The following is a 22551-nucleotide window of genomic DNA, read 5'->3' on the forward strand; positions in this document are numbered from 1 at the left end:
GTCTCGTTAAGATCACTAGCATCGCAGTTGTGATGTGATCACCAACACCACACCTGAATAAATATTCAACCGGCGTTCTTTTCCTCGTCTCTGTTTTAGGGTTCCGTAGCCAAAAGAGCAAAAATGAAACCCTTATAGTTTTACCGTGTCTGTCTGTCTGTCTGTCCGTCGGTCCGTCCGCGGCTTTGCTCAGACTATCAATGCTGAAAGTTCTAATTTTGCACGGATAAACATTTTCTTAGGTTACCTCCCCTATTTATGACTATAGATAGACGTAAAGTGGGAGTGTTTTTTTTTCTCGACTAATCCTATAGTGTGGGAATCGTTGGATAGATGTTTTAAAACCATTGGGCGTAGCCAGAATGATTTTACGATTCAATGATCTGTTTGCGAAATTTTCAACTTGAAAATGCAAAATTTCATTAAAATCGAGCGCCCGTACATAGTTTAAGAGTAAATAAAGCCTAAGGTATAAAATATACGAGTACCTACCTAAACTGAACTTGGAAGCTTCCGTACAACAAAGTTCAATATCTCAAAAAACAGCTGAACCGATATTGTCACCTGACAGTGTTAGGATTAGGTGGTTTAGTTACATAACGTTTATTTACGATGAAGGTCAAACGTTATTTTGCTAATATAATACACGATCATTTAGTATTTTTTAACTAAAAAAAATGATGTAAAAATATTTAATAAACATTTCTCGAAATGGTTTTGGAATTACACCACGTTGTAAATAAAAAAGCGATCAATGCCAATTTTCGAAATACGAGATTTCGTATGTACTTCTAATACTGTGGCGAAGCGTCTATAGAACTCGATTCCCACCGGCTTGCCCAATATTTACAAAATAGGACAACAGGACGTTCAGGATTTGTGAAAGATGTAAGCGATTTTGCTTCGGCTATACCATGGAAATATCTCACACTTTGCCACTGATGTCCATTCCTGTGTCCTCTGCTTGTAATTACTCAACGGCTGAACCGATTTTGATAAATGTTACGTTATTGGATTCATCTTGATGACGCCAGTGACACTGGGTAGGTACCTACATGATATTCTTGAAAAATCAAAATGGCGGATTTTTGACGCCAAATTGTGAGTTTAAAAAAAATCATTCAATCCTATCGAGTAGAGTATCAAATGAAAGCTAATAATTAGCCCATTCTAAATATATAAGTTATAATAGTTTTAATGTATCATTTTCATAGAAATGACAAAAAAGCGTGAAATAAAATATTTAATTAAAAAAATCTAAAATGTAGTCGTGATTTAGATTTTTTAAATTTAATGTTTTTTAAACAAGCTTTCATTAAACGCTCTAAAGCAAAGGAAGAAAACAAACTTAATCTATATAACATCCATTTATTACATTTAGCGATTTATATAAGTATAAAACTTGTCGCAAGATTTACTACAAACACATTGTCATCAAAACTGAACATACTCGTAAATACAAAGCCTGGCTGGCCCACAAGAATTTTACTTCCAGATTATTGTATTAATAATAAGTAAGTATGCCAAATTCACACCAAAGTTTATAAAAAGCTTATAAAAAGTCTTCAGTTAAAGAAATATCTGCATAAACTCAACGAGGTATATAATAATATATTCAATACCAAAATACAATGTTATTTTATGTTTTACCTAAATATTGAATAAAGCCAGCAAGCCAGCAAGTTTCCAGAACCAGGTAACGAAACCATTTAAATGACGTGTAAAAGTGCACATTGCGGCCTATTTATTTACTGAATTTAGCATTACAAAAAGGGTAAAAAATCTTGATCAGACTTTTATTGAAAAACGTGTTTAAAAAAACAGTAACTATTACTTATGATACCAAGAGCATGTAAATGATCATATGTCTTTGCTATAATTGTTAGGTACATATTTGCTGTGACTTATTTTTCTAAAGTGTTTTTCAATAAACTTGACACTTCTTTCTAATGCTAAAAAAACGAAGTATAACAAAGGCAGACCAGAATAGTTTCTAAACATTCCTGACCATTAGTATTATGACATCTATTAGAATATTTTAATGTCTGTTTATCTGTCACTATTGTACCGTTTTTTAAATTGCTATAAGCTCCGAAGCGGTAACGTGCTCTGCCTACACCATTTGGGAATACAGGCGTGACGTTTGTGTGTATGTTTATCTGCCTGTTTGAGTATGAGAGCTTTTTTACCAATTCTCGATCTCTGAGTGCTTGAGAACGAGTCCAACTTTGTACCGGTTTTTTAAATCGCGTGCAGGAGACGTTACGAGCTGAACACGACGACTTTTATCACTTTTTCTGCACGGCCGCAACAAATCGTGGTAAAGGTACAGTCGAATAACTGATCTTTACTGAACAAAGAGATGGACCGTTTGGGGTACACACTAACTAAACTTTATGGTTGACAGTAATGTCTGGTGTGGTGTGACTCCACTACCAGTCTTAAGTATAATAAATATATCTAATGGAAATATAGACTTCTAGTTTTCATATTCTTAATACGTTCGTAGCACCTCTAGTTTTAGTTTCTATCATAATTTATTTGTTGATGTTCACACGAACACGTTTTATGTACAGTCAACCAATTTGATTTGTCAAGTGCGTCTATAGACAAATGAATACAAACTTATTTTTCGTTTGTTTTTAGTGTGGTTTTACATTGACGCCTTCCCCAGCGCGGTTGGTAAGCGTCGCAGGCCACGAGCTTTGCGTCTCTTGGATTGTTAATAGATTAACGTTCGTTTGATTTGATCGTTTACATAGTTTAACGGGCCGCGCTTACCAACCGCGCTGGGGAAAGCGTCACTATACCTACATATGTATGGAACCCTCGATATGCCAGTCCGTCTCGCGCTTGACTTTATTATTAGTTTTCACTACTACTGTACAGTCAGCAACAAATATAAGCATACAGCCAAAGTGCAAAAAGTATGTATGTAAACGACCTTAATGTTCAGGCAATAAGGTCCTGTATACATATTTTTGGCACTTTAAACGTAATATTGTTGTTGCTGGCTGTACCTAGTCATCAAGAAGAATAATGATGTATTATTGCGAAAAGACTATCAAATCGTTTGCCGACGTTGACACATCCGTCAGTGTACCGTCGACACGCGCGACTTTGACGCGTAGTCGCCGTCTGCCGCGCCTCTTACAGAAATCGAGTGACGCATATTTTTAGCCACTTGGACTGTGATATAATAACATGTTCACAAAAAAGAGCCTAGTCTCGCGTCAGAAGGTCTCCGCTAGCTGTGCTTCGCTGATATGCAAGCGCACGCCACATTGTTACCGTTAAGAGACCGCTATTAATTGATTATTATAGTTATAAGGCTGTTAAGTGAGTGTTATATTTTTACATTTTGTTGGAGAATAAATTTATAGAAAGTTCGAATGTTTTACTTCTGTTTTTCTAACTTTGGTAATTAAGGTGTTAATGGTGTGAAAAGTTGCATAAAGTGAAAAAAAAATTGTTATAAAATAAGAGTATTGTCTTTTATGAATATTGTATATTTATAAATGTACCTATGCATAAAGAAAGTAGCTTCATGCCTTCGACTTTTCTGTGGGTATGTAGAGTAGGTACATAGATCCACAATTACATTAATGTGAAATAACCGAATAAATAAATCAAATTGTAACGAATAAATTTAAATCAAAAATTAAAACAAAAATAGAAATTATGAAATCAAAAAAAAATCTTAAAATCGATATTCAAATTGATGATAAAATTAAAATCAATAACTAAAATAAAATTAAAATCAATAATTAAAGTATATACTTTACAAATCAAATCAAAATCTGAATTAGCGATTATGAGTCACACCTTACACTAAAAAACAAATCAAATCAAAAATCTGAATTAGCGATTCAAAATTGAGTCACACCTTTGACGTGGATTGGAACATTAATGTGTGAAAAAAATGTCAATCACAATAAAAAAGCCTAAAAAACCTTTACCTGCTGAAATAGTCTGGGATAATTTACATTTTACTAATATAGATAATACAATGATTTTTAATCGATGTTCCGGTACAAGTATTAAAACCTAGCACGATTTTTCTAATTCCTAATTAAATTTGTATGGTAACCTCAGTGCACTAGTCCGACTTTTGTTTTCAAAACAACCATCAGTGGTGGTGGTAGCAAATAATACTTCAGGCACGTGTTTTATTATCCTCTGAGAGATCCTCAGTAGTTTTTTGGCGCAAGCGCAGTTCTTTCGCATGACTGGACGTACAGTCACCAGCACCAATATCTGACACAACAAGCGTGCATAAATATCTGATACGACTCTATTTCTAGGGCCGGAAGGACGTGTCAGATATTTTTGCACGCTCCGCTGTGGCAGATATTAATGCTGGTGACTGTACCTAATAGAAAAGTTAGTTCCATTTAGTTTCACATGGAACTCCGTAAAGTCCGTAAAATAATGTGAAGTGTCAATTACCAGTGTCTTAATTTTCTTAAAGACATTAACAAGAAAAAAATGGGCTATATAGGTACAAGGTGTTAATGAATACACTGAAGAACTCAGTCTTCTTCTATTTTTAAGTTACTTTTACTTACTAAATCGCATTTTTTAACATACCTAAATTATTTGAAACATATGTTTGTTTTGTTAAGTCAGCAATTCTAGGAACTTGATTTCTAACTCTACATTCGTAATATGCACTCGTCAGTTAAGTTTGGCTTCGTCCGTTTTTAGAGAAAAACCGTACCTACTCACAGAAAAACGCCCAGTACAAGTGTTACTCGTAAAATATTATCTAAATATGCATCCTCGCAAGCAAAGCAAGGGATTTGAAAAAAAAACTCACACGGCCTTAATTAATGCACGGCCCCTTAACCGCCCAGTAGGTAATGTTTTTTTCTTTGTTTGCGGTTTGCCTTGAAACTATGACAACTTTTACGGAATTTTTCAACAAAAACAATTTATGTCCAGTTAGGTACACCAGTTTCACAAAAAAAAAATTCATTAATGATATACAGTGTGTTACCGGCAGCCAGGCTTTTTTAAGGGAGGTTAAAGTAACGTATTTCTGTAACTTAACCATGACATTAATTTAATTAACAAACTAAAATTCGGACTTTGTTAACTTTCTAACTAAATTATAATTGCCAGCAGTGTACTGCAAAGTAAATTGACAAGTAATAATCAAAATATCTGTCGCTGTCAATTACAGTTGTTGTTGTCAATTTACTTTGCTGTACATTGCTGGCTAAGCATTTTAAGCTAAGTTACAGAAATACGTTACTTTAACCTCCCTTAAAAAAACCTGGCTGCCGGCAACACACTGTATAATATACGGTATATACATATATGTGTGTATGTGTTATATTCTCAGGTGCCAATAACAATACTCGATAAATGTATAATAAGAAATACTAGAGACTTATCCTCGAGCAGTAACATCTCGAGCCACCTACCAGGCAAACATGGAGGACGAATGGTCAATGGAAATCGCGTATGAATCGGAGCTGAATACAGAGGAGAATCCCGAGCTGCTGGAGTTAGCGCGCGAGGAAGTGCACGAGGATCCGGACACCAGGAGCGCAGCCATAGAGGAGCTCAGGGCACTGATCTATGGTAAGGCTGCCGGTTTAACCTTTCACCTGTCGGCTTAACCTTAAAAAAGTGTCCCACTCAAATCGTGCTTGCAGTGCCACTGCTTATCGTATTGTGTACCCAACTGTAGCACATAAAAATCATCATATACCATTCAAAACATGTCTCTTTACCAAAAGTGAATTTGAACTTTAAGCATACGCACGTATAGGTAGTCGCAATAGCGGCGGTTGTGCAATAGCACAGTGTTGTTCGAAGGACTATAATTATGAACTATACAATTTCATATAAATCACGAACTCGGATAACAATAATAGACAAATATAATGATTTGAAATTGAATTTCTAAGGAAAGAATACTTAATAAGAAAAAAATAGGAGGAACTCGTAGTTTATTACTGAAAAACTAAGAATGGCAGACTGAGAAATGGCAACTATTACTTTTTCCAATTATTTTTTCCCTTTTATATGGCAATATTTCTTTTCTTTCTACTTTTTGTCATAACGTTAAGTTAAACAATGACATAAAAAAATCATCTCGCTCACTAACGACTCACAAACTATTTAGTATTCATTCGAAATCTGTCTTAATGTGGTGTTTAATTAGTACGCAAGTACAGTTAAGTAGCGGTCGTTTTGCAGAGCGTGGCGAGTGCAGCCCGCGCCGGCTCGGCGACGCGTTTCTGCTGCGGTTCCTGCGCGCGCGCAAGTACGACGTGCGCCGCGCGTACAAACTGGTCAGTTAGCCTAAATGGCTAACTAGAGTAAGTACATCTCATCTGGCATAATCTTGTTTACCTGAAACTCACATAAGACGGATCGCATATTTTTTTTGGCAGAATAACTACTTCGCATAATTTCACATAACGAAATCATCACATTGGAAAAAAACTCACACATACACGAATTGCTAACAGAAAATTAGTTTAGATGGAAAAATCGGCATTCGCAATATCCCTGAGCTCAAATAAGTTTTTGTGAAAATTTCATTTGTGATATAAGCTTTTCATCTGACTATACCTACATTTTGTTGACTGTAATTGCATTTTCATCTAAATTACACATCTGTAACAAATTTCAAGTCGATGCCATTAGCCGTTGAAGATTTCCCTCCTGCCGGAGCTCCAAAATATCAGTACCAGATTCTTAAAATTAGACTTACATATTACGCTAAATTTCAGCTCAATTGGATGCCAAAAAGTGGTCTAAAAATGGTTTACAAATTTGAAGTGGACAAATCATTATCGAACAGTGCAAGTTAAACAAATGTTTGAATGAAGCAATTCTTTCCTTAGCTGATCCGGTACAGCCGGTTCCTGGACCAATACCCGGACCTGTACTCGGGCGTCGACCTGTTCGGTCTGGTGCGCGTCGGCCGCGCCTTCGAAGGCACCATTTACGACCATCCCTCGTGTGGACGAATCTCCATTATGAGATTCGGTGCGTACCTCCTCTTTGCTCATGATTAGCTGGTACAGACTGACAGGTATTTTGCGTTCATACAACCACGTTTGCCTAATATGAGCTCTGGGGCCATAAAACCCCAACGTCTCGCTTGCTCTTAGAGGTTTGTGAACAATGGAGTCTGTTGATGATTTCCAATTAGGTACTCCTAAGATAAAGAGAGAGTCTGCTGCACTTCGTATAGTTGGATATCATCCCAATCACTCTACACGGGCCTAATCTAAAGCTAATTTTCAGGCTTTTGGGAGCTGAATGATGTCCCTATTGAAGACCTGGTGAGAGCAGGATTGGCCATGACTGAGATCGGATTGCGGCAGCCCAAGATGCAGGTTATTGGAGGCACGCTGATCGTGGATCTCGAGAATATAACTGTGCGGCACGTGGCCACACTTACCCCCACCGTCGTGTATCAAATCATATGCTTAACAGGTGTAAGTAATCTAAAGGATTTTCATACTCTCGTGTATCTTACTGACAGAGCAGCAGCTTATCCATATCCTTATCCTCATCCTCATCCTCATCCTCATCCTCATCCTCATCCTCATCCTCATTCTTATTCTTATTCTTATTCTTATCTTTATCTTTATCTTTATCTTTACACTTTAACTTAATTACAACAAAGCATGACAATGATAATAACCTACTTATTACCTACTACTCTTTGTAAAAGGTGTTGCAATAAATAAATACTGAAATACTGAAATACTCGTACCTTTGCCTACTACTTACAGATTTCTGTATTGGCGAAACCATGTCTAACTCGTAATATTATTTCTGACCAACCAATTAAAGAATTGTATCACTTTCACTAGATAACTACTAGTAGGTACCTACCAGGCACTACTACTAGGCAGGGACTTAGGAAATTAGAGAAGTAAAGAGAACGACCTTTCAAAGTCAAAGTCAAAGTAAAAATATCTTTATGCAATTTAGGCTATAACAAGCACTTATGAATGTCAAAAAAAATCTACCACCATCAAATCTAACATATCAATATTTCGGAATTTTGTAAAATTATAATTTCGATTCTTCTTTTTATTTATACATCCGTAAACACAACAATTAAAAAAAAATTATAAAGATATATCGTTTCGAAGTCATTGTTGCAAAATAAAATAAGTAGTTAACTACAGAAATCACGTCCGACGCGTCCAGCGTGCGAGCCGAGCGGCAACCCACTGCCGCGCGCCTAAAGCTGGGTACTGACCAACGTTAAGAGGTGAAATGTACATTCGCATCGAGCATGTTACGCATTGAGCATGTTCGCTGTGTTCTCAAAATCTGCGTACTGTTACTCGTCAAAACTTGTGCTCCATATTCGCCAGCCAATCTCAGTAAAGATGGCTGACTTGTTACAGCGTACTGACTGAACCGCGTAACAGTCAAAGGATTCGCCAAAAAACCGACAGCCGGGTGGAGCACTCAAAGCGAGCAACGAGCGGCTCGTTGCTCGCTGGTTTCCCCGTAACAATAAGTACTGACTGCACGAATGCTCGCTGTGCAACATGTTACATTACACCTCGTAACGTTGGTCAGTACCCACCTTAATGATTAGGCGCGCCGGCATAACGTACCTAAACTGCGGAGTGTCCACCCCTGCTTTGGTCGGGCGTTGACCTTGGCGTTTAATAAAGTCAATAAACCTGACTGTCTAACGCGAAAACACCTGATTGATCAAGCTTCACGATTAAGATATAAATGAGCAGCTATCAGTCCAAGATTTAAATTCCACAACTGCCGCTAGGCTCACCAAAACTTTAAAAACACACGTCCAAAGCTAAGCTATGGAGCATACTTACCCTGCTCGTGATTCGTGAACCATGTACCTACTTACACAGCCGAACATGTACCTATTGTATTCCGGATTAATTGTATAAGTTTTTTGCAGCATGTGTTAGAATGATTTTATCTTCCACTACATTCGATGTAACCATGAAATTTGTTGTGAAAAGATTCCATATTCAACGCTACAATGCTCTTTAGTATATGGACGGAAGCGGCAAACGGCGTGGGCCATGTAGCCTAAGAATAAGAATAAGAACAATTTATTTGTCAAAGATAGAGACAGAAAAACATATACAGATGTAGAGATGATAGAATAAAAAATAGAACCCTGTAGGTTTTACCACATGAGTACAACATTTCAGTTTTTTTATACTTGCAGCTATTTAAACATACAGATCAGTCAAAGAAAGTAAAAAAAAACATTCAAAAATCAATATAAATATGTAATATAAAAAAAAAACAAAAACTAAAAAAACAAATTAAAAATAGTCCAGCGAAATTCAAAAACATAACATTAAAACAATATTAATAATTATAAATTGTCATCACTTAAAATTCATAAAGGGGCTACGTCTTTGTCAATATATACCTAGCCTATCTATCTATCTTATGCCTAGTGCATCATCTTAGAGCCTCGCAATTTTTTTTTGCCATCTAGAGCCGCTACTAATTAAGGATGATAAAAAAAATATTTCTTTTGCAGTTGGCAATACCGCTCAGGGTGAAGTCGATACATTTTGTCAACTACAGTTGGATCATAAACACCTTTCTCTACATGTTCCAACGGTACATGGGCCCATCTATACGGAAACGGACGTACTTCCACGGGTACGACCACGAGTCCTTGCGTAAGCACATTCATCCCGCCTGCCTCCCGGTGCGCTACGGCGGCACTTGTACCGCTTACCACAACCACTTTGGCTTCTGGCTGAATAAGATCAAGCAGTATCGAGACGAAAGCTTCGATCAGGAAATGAAGGAGTTTGGCTATATAATAAAAGAGTGAAGGGTCAGTATTCAAACATATCATCCGCCTCATTTTCGTGGTCATATTTTTTTATAAATGAGCTGTAGAATTTAATTACATTTTCGATTATTTTTTAAACGTCCTGTACTTATACTAGATGAGCTGGAAACTGTAACAGAATCTTCTACCATGTCAACAAAAACGGGCCACGAAAATTATACGGAATAAAAGTAGAAACACACTGACGGCGGGAAATAAGCGTGGCGCGGTATTCTGTGTGGCCTCTTCCACGTTAGTTCCAATATTACAACCGGTAGGTACCGCCCCCGCGCCGCGCCGCACCGGCTCTTCCTTAAACCTATTAGAAGAAACTCAATCTGACAGAAAAACGGCCAGTTGGTATTAAATTATTTAAAGTATGCAACCTCGCTAGAACATTTAAATATGCTGCATTTGTAAGTTTTAAACAGTAAATTGATTTAAAGCATACTTGATAAAATCAATTTTACTCTTGATTTTGAGCAAACTACTTGCAGGTTTTCAGTTATTTTAACCTTGTGTAATTGTGGGGTATTTAATGATCTCTTGTCAAAGTTGATTATGAGTGTAAAGATTTAGGCTACTTTGGATGATCCTACTTAGTTCCTAAATAGTATCCGTTTAGTTTAGCAACCTACTTTTATAGCTACGTTTATAGGTGTGGTGTGTGTAATGCCAGGAGAAAAATACAAGACATACCGATAAATACAATATTTTAGATTAGGGTAGATTACCTACTCAATTTATCGACCAACGGACATCGTAAACGGGTTGTGATATTGATGCAATATAGTAATTTAAATTTATTAATTGTGATAAATTTTTATTAGGTTGATTTTTAAATAAAGGTTATTACAATAAAAATAAAACAAAACCAATAAATATTTTTTCATTTTTTATTTATTCATAAGAAACAAACAGTCTTATGAACAGACTTAAATTAACACAATCTAGACCTATAGTTTCCTTAAAGATTTATATTAGCAGACAGCTATTTACAAAGACAGAAATAATAATAATAGAATTTTGATAGGTAATATATAACAACAAACATAAAAAGAAATTAAATCCAGACTTGTTATGTATTCATTTAGTTTGTAATACTTACTAAATATTACAAACTAAATTAAAAACTAAACTAGATCTAAAAAACCGGCCAAGAGCGTGTCGGACACGCCCGAAATAGGGTTCCGTAACCATTACGAAAAAATTAAGTAACATGTTTCTAAGGATTTCGTATTTTGTTCGGAATATTGCAAGTTTAGGTATATTTTATACCTTAGGCTGCTATTTACTCTTAAATTACTAATAATTCTCAAGAAAACTTAACCGTTATAGTTTTCCTTGTAAGTTTGATATACTTACTACCATCCTGAATTTTTCAAATTTTTCCACCCACCGGTTTAGATTTTAGAGGGGGGGGGCGCTCGATTTTCATGGCAATTTGCACTTTAAAGTTGAATATTTTGTAAACAAATCACTGAATCGGAAAATAGTTTGAGCAACTCCCTAATGGTTTCAAATACCTATCTAACGATACCCCACACTACAAGGTTAGATGAGAAAAAAAAATCACCCCCACTTCACGTCTTATGGCAGTACAGACAAAAAAAATTTTTTTAATTTTTTTTATTGTACAATTTTGTTGGCATAGTTTACACATATATTCGTGCAAAATTACAGCTTTCTAGCGTTGAGAAAAGCCGGGACGGACAGACATACAGACAGACAGACATGGCGAAACTATATAAAAAGGTATAATGTAAGTTAAGTATTTCCATCAGCGATCTTTGCCATTTTTTCAGTGAGGGCCACATTTTTATTGATTACTAGCGACCCGCCCTGGCTTAAAAAAAACGGCCAAGTGCAAATCGGACTCGTACGAAGGGTTCCGTACCTATACAACATTAGACATTAGCATAAAACGGCAAAAAAAAACACGTTTGCTGTATGGGAGCCCACCTTAAGTATTTATTTTATTTTAATTCAATTATTTATTTTTAAAGTACATTTAGACAAATAAATATTCTGTGAATATTTCAAGCAACTACCTGTTGCCGTTATTAATATCAAGCAAAAAAAAACACGTTTGTTGTATGTGAGCCCCCCTTAAACATTTCTGATTTTAGTCGTCATTTCTGTCAACTTTTAAAATGTAATTTTTTATAGTGACAACTACAATAGTTGGACATATGGTATCGCGAAGTTTTTTGTAGATCTTGATGTTTTCTTTAATATCGTAAAACATTTTTTTGTTCTATAATCAATAGTTTCATGCGATAAAAGGTGTTTTATGGCAACTTCGTTTCCACTTTCAGTTAAATTATTGTAGTTTTAGTCCGGAACACTAATTTTTTCTGTTAATAAATATAGCCTTTGGCACTTTGTAATAATTTAGCATTGTAATAGTGAAAGAATGTTTAAAATCGGTCCAGTAATTTTTGAGTTAATTCATAACAAACATTCAAAAATACAAAAATCCAAAGCTTTCTTCTTTATAATATTAGTATAACATTATTCTAGTTTTCGTATATGGAACCCTAATTTTTTCTGTTAATAAATATAGCCTATAGCACTTTGGAATAATCTAGCATTCTAATAGTGCAAGAATTTTTAAATCGGTCCAGTAGTTTTTGAGTTAATCGTAACAAACATCCTAAAATCCAAAGCTTTCCTCTTTATAATATTAAAATAGATTAGTTTGTCTATTGTTAAGTTCTCGTCATCTCATTGTGATGTTATATTTATAACTGTACATGGGTTAACCAACCGTTTACCGTTAACGAGTGAACGGTTGGTACAGTCACACAACCTGATTTCTGGGAACTTTATCACAAATACAAGTATATTTATTTCGTTATCACACGTAAATATATGATAATTATGACAACTAAATTTAACTTATGGAGGGAGACTGTATCCTGCAAACTGTGGAATCAATTTTGCATGACTGTGAAAAAAACTGTAGTTTGTAAAAGAAAGTCAAATAAATTATTTTTATTCAAACGTTTTTTATTCAACACACACTTAGTCTCGAAGCACTTGCGGCAACAGTCCGCCAACCAGAAAAAATCAAATAATTTAACTATATCCAAGTATTTTTGGGAGGTATAATAAGATTTTATCAATTTATAGAAAATAAAAAGAATGAAAGAAAATACATTTATTTAACACCATAAAACATTATGTATTATTATAGTTGATTAATATAATCCCAATAACATTATAAATGCGAAAGTTTGTAAGTCTGTCCGTTTGTTTGTTTCCTCTTCACGTATAAACCGCTGAACCGATTAAGATGAATTGCGGCATACAAATAGTTTAAGTACCGGGGAAGGACACAGGATAGTTTGTATTCCGGAAAATTGCATAGTTCCCGCGGGATAGATAAACGAATACTACGCGGACGGAGTCGCGGGCAACAGCTAGTCAGTACTCGTAGTATTATATTAATTATAACATTAACAAATTAATACGAATTGACCGTCATTTTTGTATACGAACTAACATTATAAAATATAGTAGGTATATTGGCCATGGATTAAGTAAGCTTACTTGCCTTGATATCGCGAGGTCGAATACCTTGATATCGATACCTTGGGGCTCAAAGGGCGTACGTAAGGGACATTTGAGCGTAAAGGCACTCTCTATGGCATCTTATATATTTTTTTTCTCTATCGCTCTGCACAATCCACGAAAGGAAATTCGTTCAAAAATGTCCTTTACGACCTGTGTTGTTTTAGTCCCTAAACACAATTATTTTCAAAATTTGGGATATAAAGAACAAAAAAATTACTTAATATAATCATCAAGGCAGTAAATATAAAGTATGTTAAAAAACACCGGTATTAAAGCGACCCATATTTGGACGCTGTTATGCAATAGTGTGTTGACCCTAATTCATTCTGCAATACAAGTCAACCCTTAGAAAAGAATTTTAACATTTGACATTGTATTGCAAAATGATAGTGGAAGGACTCAGTATTGCATAACAGCGTCCATTTCTACACTCCCTTTATTGGCTCGAAATAAAAATTAAGACATACGGCGTAAAAGCTGTAATTTATTCAAGTGTTCTTTACGACCACCAAATATTTTACCGTTTATTTTGATTTCTTAAGACCGCAGCCACTGATGTATTAACTGTTTAATACATCAGTGACCCACTGACCGCAACCTAATTTAATCAAAAGAATGGAATAATAATACGATTTTTTTAATCTTTGAAACGGCCTAATTTATTGCCATAACAAGAAGTTGATCTTTCCTATACGACCCATTGAAAGAAAAAATTGTGATAATGTGATTTACTTACACCCTTGTGAACTAAAAGTTTACTAAGTCTTAAAGTACATCTGATTCAATCCTTGTGTTTTCACCAGGGCGTATAGCGCACGTATCTCTGTAACCATACAGTTTGCATCCAATTGGAGTATATTAACAAAAACTACAAGAAATTGTAAGCTCTTCGTCAATAGAAGACTTTTATGTAACATTAGAAACAACAAAACTATATATTTTTTTTATTATTTTTTTCCAGTTTTTTGCTTCTCCTGAAAAGTTGTGTTTTGTGCTTTACGCCCTTTGAGCCCCAAGGTATCGTTATGTGCTGTTATTAACTACCTACCTAGTTTTAGTTAATTTACTAATAAAAGCTTTTTTAACCCTCGACGCAAAAAGAGGGGTACCTATTATAAGTTTGACGCCAATGTCTGTCAGTCTGTGGCATCGTAGCTCTTAAACGGATGGACCGATTTTGACGTGTTTTTTTGCGAGAAAGCGAGTTTCCCTGCGGTGATTCTTAGTTTTGTTTCATTACAATCGATTTAGCCATTTTTTAAATTATTAAACTTTGAATTGAAAATGTTGGGGTTTTTAACTTTTTTAAGTTGATTAGGTTATTTACTGACTACTTTTGGCTAACTATTGTCATCCTATCTATCTACAAAGATAAGAACAGTCATACTCGTACGTACAAAAAAACTGGTTAAAACCATGTCGGGCCATGCTCAGTGTAGGGTTCCGTACCTTGCCTTAACAACTTTGCCTTAGAAATATTTTTTTACAAAAACTTAAAAACTGCCCTACTGATAAGTTGAAAATAATTTACCTAGAAAGATTTTATTAAACTTAACTTCCCGTGAAGTTTTTCATATTTTTAGACGTTCGGTTCAAAAGTTAGAAAGGAGGGATACATTTTTTTGAACTTTCGGAGTGTATATCTCCGAAAATATTCACTTTATCAAAAATGAATACCCCCTTTCATTTACTATAATACCTATCCAACGATACCCTACAACATAGGTTGGAAGTGAAATAAAAATCATTCCCACTTTACGTTACAGGAGGACTTCACTTTACGGTACATACTTGGACCAACCCTAAAAAAATTTTTTTTAGTTTTATTTTTATTTTACCACCGTTGGCGTGACTGACATGTAATATACCTATTCATGCCAAATTACAGCTTTCTAGTACTAACGGTGTCTAAGGTTAGCCGCGGACAGACAGACGGACAGACATGACGAAACTATAAGGGTTCCTACTTGACTACGGAACCCTAAAAACGTACTACGTGTCACAAAATTAATAAACATACAATCGATACCTACTACTGTCAAGTACATTACGTGAGCTAAGGTCAAAAGCTTGGTGCTTTAGATTAATCGCTGCCAAACAACTTTTATTGGTTATGAAATATGTTGCGCAACTACAATACAGTAATTGAGTGAAGATTTAGTTGCTGAGTATTTGTGCTATTGCTTCACATGTCATTGTGCTGGTGAACGGTGAGTGTTTAGTAACCTACTTAAGAAAAACATAAAAAAAAAACAAAACACTGATGACGATGAGGTTATGGCTTAGCTTGAGGTCATCATCATCACGTCAGCCGAAAGACGTCCGCTGCTGGACATAGGCCTCCCCCGAGGCTCTCCACTCAGACCGGTCCTGTGCTTTCCGCATCCAACGCGATCCCGCAATCTCGCTCCATCTTGTTGGAGGCATACCGACAGCTCGTCTCCCGGTCCGCGGACGCCATAGACTTCTGAACCCATAGGCCATCAGTCCTGCGAGCAATGTGCCCCGCCCACTGTCACTTCGGGCTATGTCGGTAACCTTAGTTCTACTGCGGATATCATCATTTCTGATTCTCTCCCGCAGATAAACCCCGAGCATAGCCCTCTTCATAGCCCTCTGAGTGACTTCGAGCTTCCTCATGAGGCCCATCGTTAGTGCCCAAGTCTCAGATCCGTATGTCATCACTGGCAAAACAGACTGGTAAAAGACTTTTGACTTCAAACACTGCGGTAATTTGGACGAAAAGACACTGCAAAGATTCTCAAACGCTGCCCAGCCAGTAACCTTAAGTTATTACAACTATAACCAATGTCAAATCAGTCATCAAATCTCGTTAATTTGGCGGCTGATTTGACAGTTCTTATCTTGGTCAAGATTGGTTTTCTTCTCTTTCTAGAAAAATAAAATTTAAAGTATGATATTCTACGGCTGTCATAGCATACGACGTCATAGGCCATATTGGATCTGGGCGTTTCAGAAAAAAGTTGTTGAAATGATGTGTTTTTTTAGATTTGGGCGATATTTCGTTTTCGTACTCAGAATCAGGAGCCATTATAATAGGAGAGAAAAAGTGTCCCAGGTTTTTCATGTAATTTTGATTTACTTATCCATTACACTACTGCCATAGAAACGGTAGCGATCCTAATCGATTATAAAATCTTGGGACACTGTTGTTTCTCCTATTACAATCAAAAGTGCTTGATTCTGAGTAGGAAAACGAAATTTCATCCAAATGTAAAAATATTATTCTATTTGTGGGAGCCCAGCAATGGCGCCACCAGAACCTTGGGGCCTTTGCAGACCATGTGTTTCGCCATGTCTGTTTGTCTGTCTATCCGTCCGCGGCTTTGCTCAGGGACTACCAGTGCTAGAAAGCTGTAATTTTGCACGAATATATATGTAAGCTATGCCGACAAAATGGTATAATAAAAAAATTCAAAAAAAAATTTTTTTAGAGTACCTCCCATAGACGTAAAGTGGGGTGTTTTTTTTTTCTCATCCAATCTTATAGTGTGTAGTATCGTTGGATATTAGGGGGTTGCTAAAACGATTTTTCGATTGGAAGATTCCGTATCAAGTAAGAAATCCTTAGAAAAATATACTTAATTTTATCGTAATGGCTACGGAGCCCGATCCTGGGCGTGTATGACACGCTCTTGGCCGTTTTTTAAATTACATGTAAGATTTAGGTTCACTTGGTTGTTGTACTAGTTTCTCTACAAACGCGATACGCACGCAAGTTGTATGGTCGCCATCATGTGGCTCACTTTGGTACTCGTCGACTCGTATTTACCGGGGAAGCTATAAACACAGGAACTAAACAAACTTCTAGAAATTTACAGTTCGCTCTATGCTGAAGTTCGCCAGCTTTTAAACAATTATCTAACTTGTTAACTTGCACAGAGACGACGTTAACTTAGTAAGTAGAAGCTTTAAAATCTTAGTAACTCCTTGCAATTTGGAGAAAGCAATTGGTTAGTTTATTGGGTAAACACGGATGAAGTAGATTGTACAGCGAGACTTAAAACGAGCCATTTCACCCGAGGCAATCACCCGAGCCGGTACGGCGAGAGAGGATAGATACGTCGAGGGGAAAATGGGTTTAATGTTTGAGTTTTACACTGCTTTTCACTTCTACTATTTTGATTGTTTTGATCGATTTTTAGTTTAACATAAAATGAAAATTATCAAAAAAATTACATAGAATATTTTTTTATTTATGGCTGTTAACCTTCTGTTAACACCTGATTGCCTTGGTCTTAGACGAAGATTTTACTTTATGCACAAGAGCATAAAAAGTCATTTAATGTCGCCTAGATCCAGCATAAACACGAACTTTACGAGCACGAGAAGTGAAAAGTCTTTTTAGTTCATCAGTTGGACCATCAAAAAATATTGCACACGTATTTTTTCTTCTGTTAATCAAACAAAACCGGCCAAGAGCGTGTCGGACACATCCGAAATAGGGTTCCGTAGCCATTAGGAAAAAAATAAGTAGTATGTTGTACGGAATGTTCCAAGTTTAAGTGTATTTTATACTTTATGCTGCTATTTACTCTTTAACTACTAATAATTCTCAAGAAAACTTAACCGTTTATAGTGATTTTTTTTAAAAAATTTCCACCCACCGGTTTGGATTTTAGAATTTTTTATTGTACCATTTTGTCGGCATAGTTTACATATATATTCGTGCAAAATTACAGCTTTCTAGCATTGATAGTCCCTGAGCAAAGCCGCGGACGGACAGACAGACAGACAGACATGGCGAAACTATAAGGGTTCCGTTTTTTGCCATTTTGGCTACGGAACCCTAAAATTCGTCGGGTAAAAAAGATTAAATATATTCTTTTTAATGACTGTATTGACTTGTCATCTAACTAAATATTCATAGCAACATAAAATTTCTGGTCAATTAGAAGCGGGCGTCATTGGACTTGAGAGGTTTGAAAACAAGTACTTAAAGCTTAGTAATAAATAAGCACAGGTCAATGGAACCTACAAAGTCGATTAGTGCGAAGTAGTCAGGTTTTTGCCCAATGGCTGTTTTTTTTGCTTCAATTATTTACGAATTTGGATAACAACTAAACCGCAAGAGTATAAAAAAAAGCTAAAGAAGCCAGGGGGCTACTACGAAATCCGAAAATTGAAGTTCGTATCGTACCGTCCCGTTGTCGCTAATATTATTTAATACTTACGAGAGTGAGAGGGACGGTACGGTACAGACCTTGGTTTTCCAATTTCGTAGTAGAACCCTGTTTCAATTTTTTTAAATATTTTTATTATGTTTTTGTATTTGAAAGAAAAGAAAGAAAGAAAAAAACATTTATTGCCACAAAACACATTAAATAAGATTTCATACAAAATAAAATTTTATAATTGTGACAATAGGCGTCGGCGTCAGCTTACCGATATATTTGGCGATATTTGGCGATGAACGATAAAAATATATTTCTATTTCTATTTCAGATGAGACCAAAGGTTTAGGGGCTGTTTCACCATCCATTGATTGGCGTTAACCGACGGTTAAATGTGATACCGTCTCCGTCTATTCGAACAAAACAAATAGAGACGGCATCACACCTAACCGTCAGTTAACACTAATTAATGGATGGTGAAACAGCCCCTTATAATTTTATTATTTCAGTAACAGCCTACTCACTCTAGTCTCTTTATTTAGACAGTGAATATAAGTAAATTAGGTAAAGAAAAACTATGTTAGGAAAAACCTTGAATTGACCTCAAACGTCTAGTTTTTAGGTAACACGTAGGTTATTGACCCGACGCTTTGTGGTAGGCTTCTATGAGCAAGACTTTATGGCGCATACTACATATTAGCCGCGACTTTGTCTAAGCAGCGTTTCCAAAGTATACAGCTTAGTGCCGTCAATAGTAACACTGTATTCCAGTGAAAATAGTGAAAACAATGTTACTTTGAACATGAAACTACCGTCAGACTCACGAATTAAATGAAATTAATACAGATAACTCACGTCTTAAATCGAGTTCAGGTCGACATGTGTCGGGCTAATTGGCGGCTGCTGCAAGCCGAGAAGAAGGGCTATGAATTAGCCCGAAACATGTCCAGCTAAACTAGATTTAAGGCGTGAGTTATCTGGATTAATTTCATTAAATACAGATACTATTAAGTTCTGAAGTACTTCTTTTGCAGACCTGACTATTGATATTAATTTCAGCTAGATACCTCCATATGTTACTGAGAAAAGAGGTCTTGACTGACGAACAAGAAAGTGAGGCAGCTTTTCTTAGCCTCGGTTCGCGACCCAAATTCAGATCGCGGGCGGTATTGGGATGGGTCGAGGGAATTCTTTGATTAATGCATGCCACTAAAAAAATATTTTGTTCTTTTCGAATATTTTACTGTGACGTTAATTTTAGCGGTATTTTAGGGTCGCGGATTAAAAATAGTGAAATACCGGAGTCTTGCTTCTGCACAGAATTTGATTCCTGTTAGCTTGGAGACATTGAGCCTATGGGATCTCAGCGCACTGGGCTCCAAATGGTTTTAAAAGCGCCTGGTTGACACATCTGACAACACAAGGACCAGCAGTTTCTCTCTCAACGAATAAGCTTCGCTTTTCTATGCTTATTTTAAGCTCCTAGTTTTATTTTCAACAGGTGCCTTTAAGTGTAAACCAGCAATTGAATTGGAATTTCAGGATCTCGTCCCGTAATAATTCCCGTATTTAGCATAAAAAACACTCGCGCTAAAGCTGAAATTGTGGGATTTTATCCCAATCCCGTGGGAACTTCGGGCACAGAATAACTAATAGTAATACCGTACTTCGGGGTAAGAAATAGTCTTCGTGTTATTCCAGACATTCATCTGTCTACATACCAAATTTCATCCAGATTCGTTAAGCCTTTTTGGCGTGAGGGAGTATCTAACAAACACACGTACGCATACACACACATACAAGAATAAGAATCATTTATTCGCTATTCGCAAAACAGTTTTATAGTACAAGTTATGACAAAACAAAATAAAAATAATAAAAGCATTTTTGCGAAGTCGCGAAACGGTCCCAGTTCAGCATAGCGTTGGTTGTGTGGGCCACCGCTGGGCTTCCGCTGTGACCGCTTGGCGGCAAAACGGAAGCCGAAAATTCAAAAATTGAATTGAACTCATAATACAATGTAACGAGAGAAAATAATAATAATAACAAAAAGAATAATAATAAAAACAAATCAATAAATAAATAAAAACAAACAAAGTAAAATCGTTCGCAAAATATTTTTTAAAAGTAATTTATATTTTGAAGCAAAATAATCAAAAAATGTAAAACTGTACTTTTTATAAATATATAGCAATATCAGTGTCCATTAAAAAGACTCCATCGAATACTATATAAAAATTTTTTTTTTGGTAAATGACGCAATGTGTGAAACGGAACTGAGTAGTGACGTGACACAACATTATCGGCAATAGCCGCGGTTCATTATTCGATAACAGGGAACACTAAGATATTTTAAATTTTTAAACAGAACTTGCAAGAATTTGGAAACCAACCAACAGTGTCGACAGTGTTAATACTGATGCTATCCGTAACCATATTTTATGGGTACTATGAGAGGCGTGAGATACCCATATTATTACAATTAACTCAATCTTTAAAATAGTCTGAGCTGTAACCAGACTTTACACGTTCCACGCGAATGAAGCCGTGGGGGGAAAACTGTTTTTTTTTTTTATAATAAACTTCTCCAAAAATAGGCACTAATAACTCTTAGAAAAGTCGATAGTTCACTCGATAAATAGTACTTTTCTAATACAGTCAAACTTGAAACGTCACAGAACTCATCATAGGTGAAAAATATTATAGCGCCATCCATGAAGACGCGTGATTTTGTCAAAATAAGACATTAATGACATTGTAATAAAACCACGTACTTACAGCTCATTAGGAGGCACCCGGCACCTACCACCCCTCGACTTTCGGCGTCACTCGTTGTCGGCAGGTGGTCCACGCGCGGACGGCGCGTTGACACGACTGGACCTTGCGCGGTTCACGAATTTCCGAGTAGGGGGATGAAATATGTTAATCATCATCATCAGCGATAAAACGTCCACTGATGGACATAGTAAGGTTCCCCAATAGACTTCATGTTGCTTCGGTTGGCAGCGGCCTGCATACGCAAACCCGCGCCTTCAACCAGGCCATCCGTCCAACTCGTTGGTGAACGTCCTACGCAGTCTTTCCGATCGTGTATATATTTTTGTAACTTTGGCTGTATCATACTGTATCTGTATTCATGCTGTATCTGTCAACTGTATCGATATTTTATGACTGTACAAGGCGACTTATCGCTTAAAGTTCTTAAAGTACGTAAACCCGTTGCTGAAAGTCCGGGGATGATGAGTACGAATTAAATGATAATAAGGTAGATAACTATAGCTCGTCCGATCGTCGGTATCCCGGATGAAACTGAATCTTTAATGGACCAGAGGTCTGCTACCAAGTTTGAAATTCTAAGTTATACTCTCTCTATCGCTCTCCTATTAAATACTTTTGACGTGACAGGGATAGCGCGATACAAAGTTCGAGTTTCTAACTTTGGAGTATGTATTACAGAGTAATCCGCTTTGTATCGTCGATCGCTCAAAGCCACTGCTCAGTTTAACTACTCGGTGTTTACTCTAGGATTATCCAAGCGAAGGTATAACCACATTTTAAACTTAGTAGGTAGGGCCACCAAACCGATTTAAGACGTGAGTTATCCGATTTATTACATTAAATATGAGTGAGTATCTCATGGTAGTTTCATGTTCAAAGATGCTGCGTATTTAAATCAGCGTCAGTTAACTTACTGGCTTGTACTGCTGATTGAAAAAAAAACAGAAATTAATTACGATGTGGTTCTTCGTGCTGAACTTAAATATTCATATCGTTCCTCAGCACTCTTTTTGTGTTTGTATAAAAAAAATACACACTTTATAATTGCGCGAAAATATTGTTTTAATCGATGTCCTCTGAATACCTATTCATTATGGTTTTGCTGGTTTCAGGAATTATAAAGATTGTTTTTGGAGTCTTTATGTATTTTTTATTTCAACTAGGCACAAATGTTACTTTTACGGTCATCCCGTAAAGTGACTAAATAAGAAACAAACAAGCTGAGATAGTGCCGAA

At 36.2% G+C, this 22551-nt stretch overlaps 1 protein-coding gene across 2 annotated transcripts; it reads left to right on the forward strand.

The window, feature by feature from the left end:
- The first annotated feature begins 73 nt into the window (after window positions 1–73).
- LOC141439897 (clavesin-1-like) lies at window positions 74–12823 on the forward strand. 2 transcript variants are annotated; one of them, XM_074104338.1, is made up of 6 exons: window positions 74–3568; window positions 5348–5589; window positions 6211–6305; window positions 6864–7008; window positions 7270–7463; window positions 9521–12823. In XM_074104338.1, the coding sequence occupies exons 2-6, from the start codon at window positions 5439–5441 to the stop codon at window positions 9821–9823; spliced, it is 888 nt and encodes a 295-aa protein (XP_073960439.1). In that variant the 5' UTR covers window positions 74–3568; window positions 5348–5438; the 3' UTR covers window positions 9824–12823. The 2 variants fall into 2 exon arrangements, with proteins under 2 accessions (XP_073960439.1, XP_073960438.1); XM_074104337.1 differs by having other exon boundaries at window positions 74–3339.
- The last annotated feature ends 9728 nt before the right edge of the window (window positions 12824–22551 follow it).

The sequence above is a fragment of the Choristoneura fumiferana genome, chromosome 21 (assembly GCF_025370935.1).
Source record: "Choristoneura fumiferana chromosome 21, NRCan_CFum_1, whole genome shotgun sequence".
Lineage (NCBI taxonomy): Eukaryota > Metazoa > Arthropoda > Insecta > Lepidoptera > Tortricidae > Choristoneura > Choristoneura fumiferana.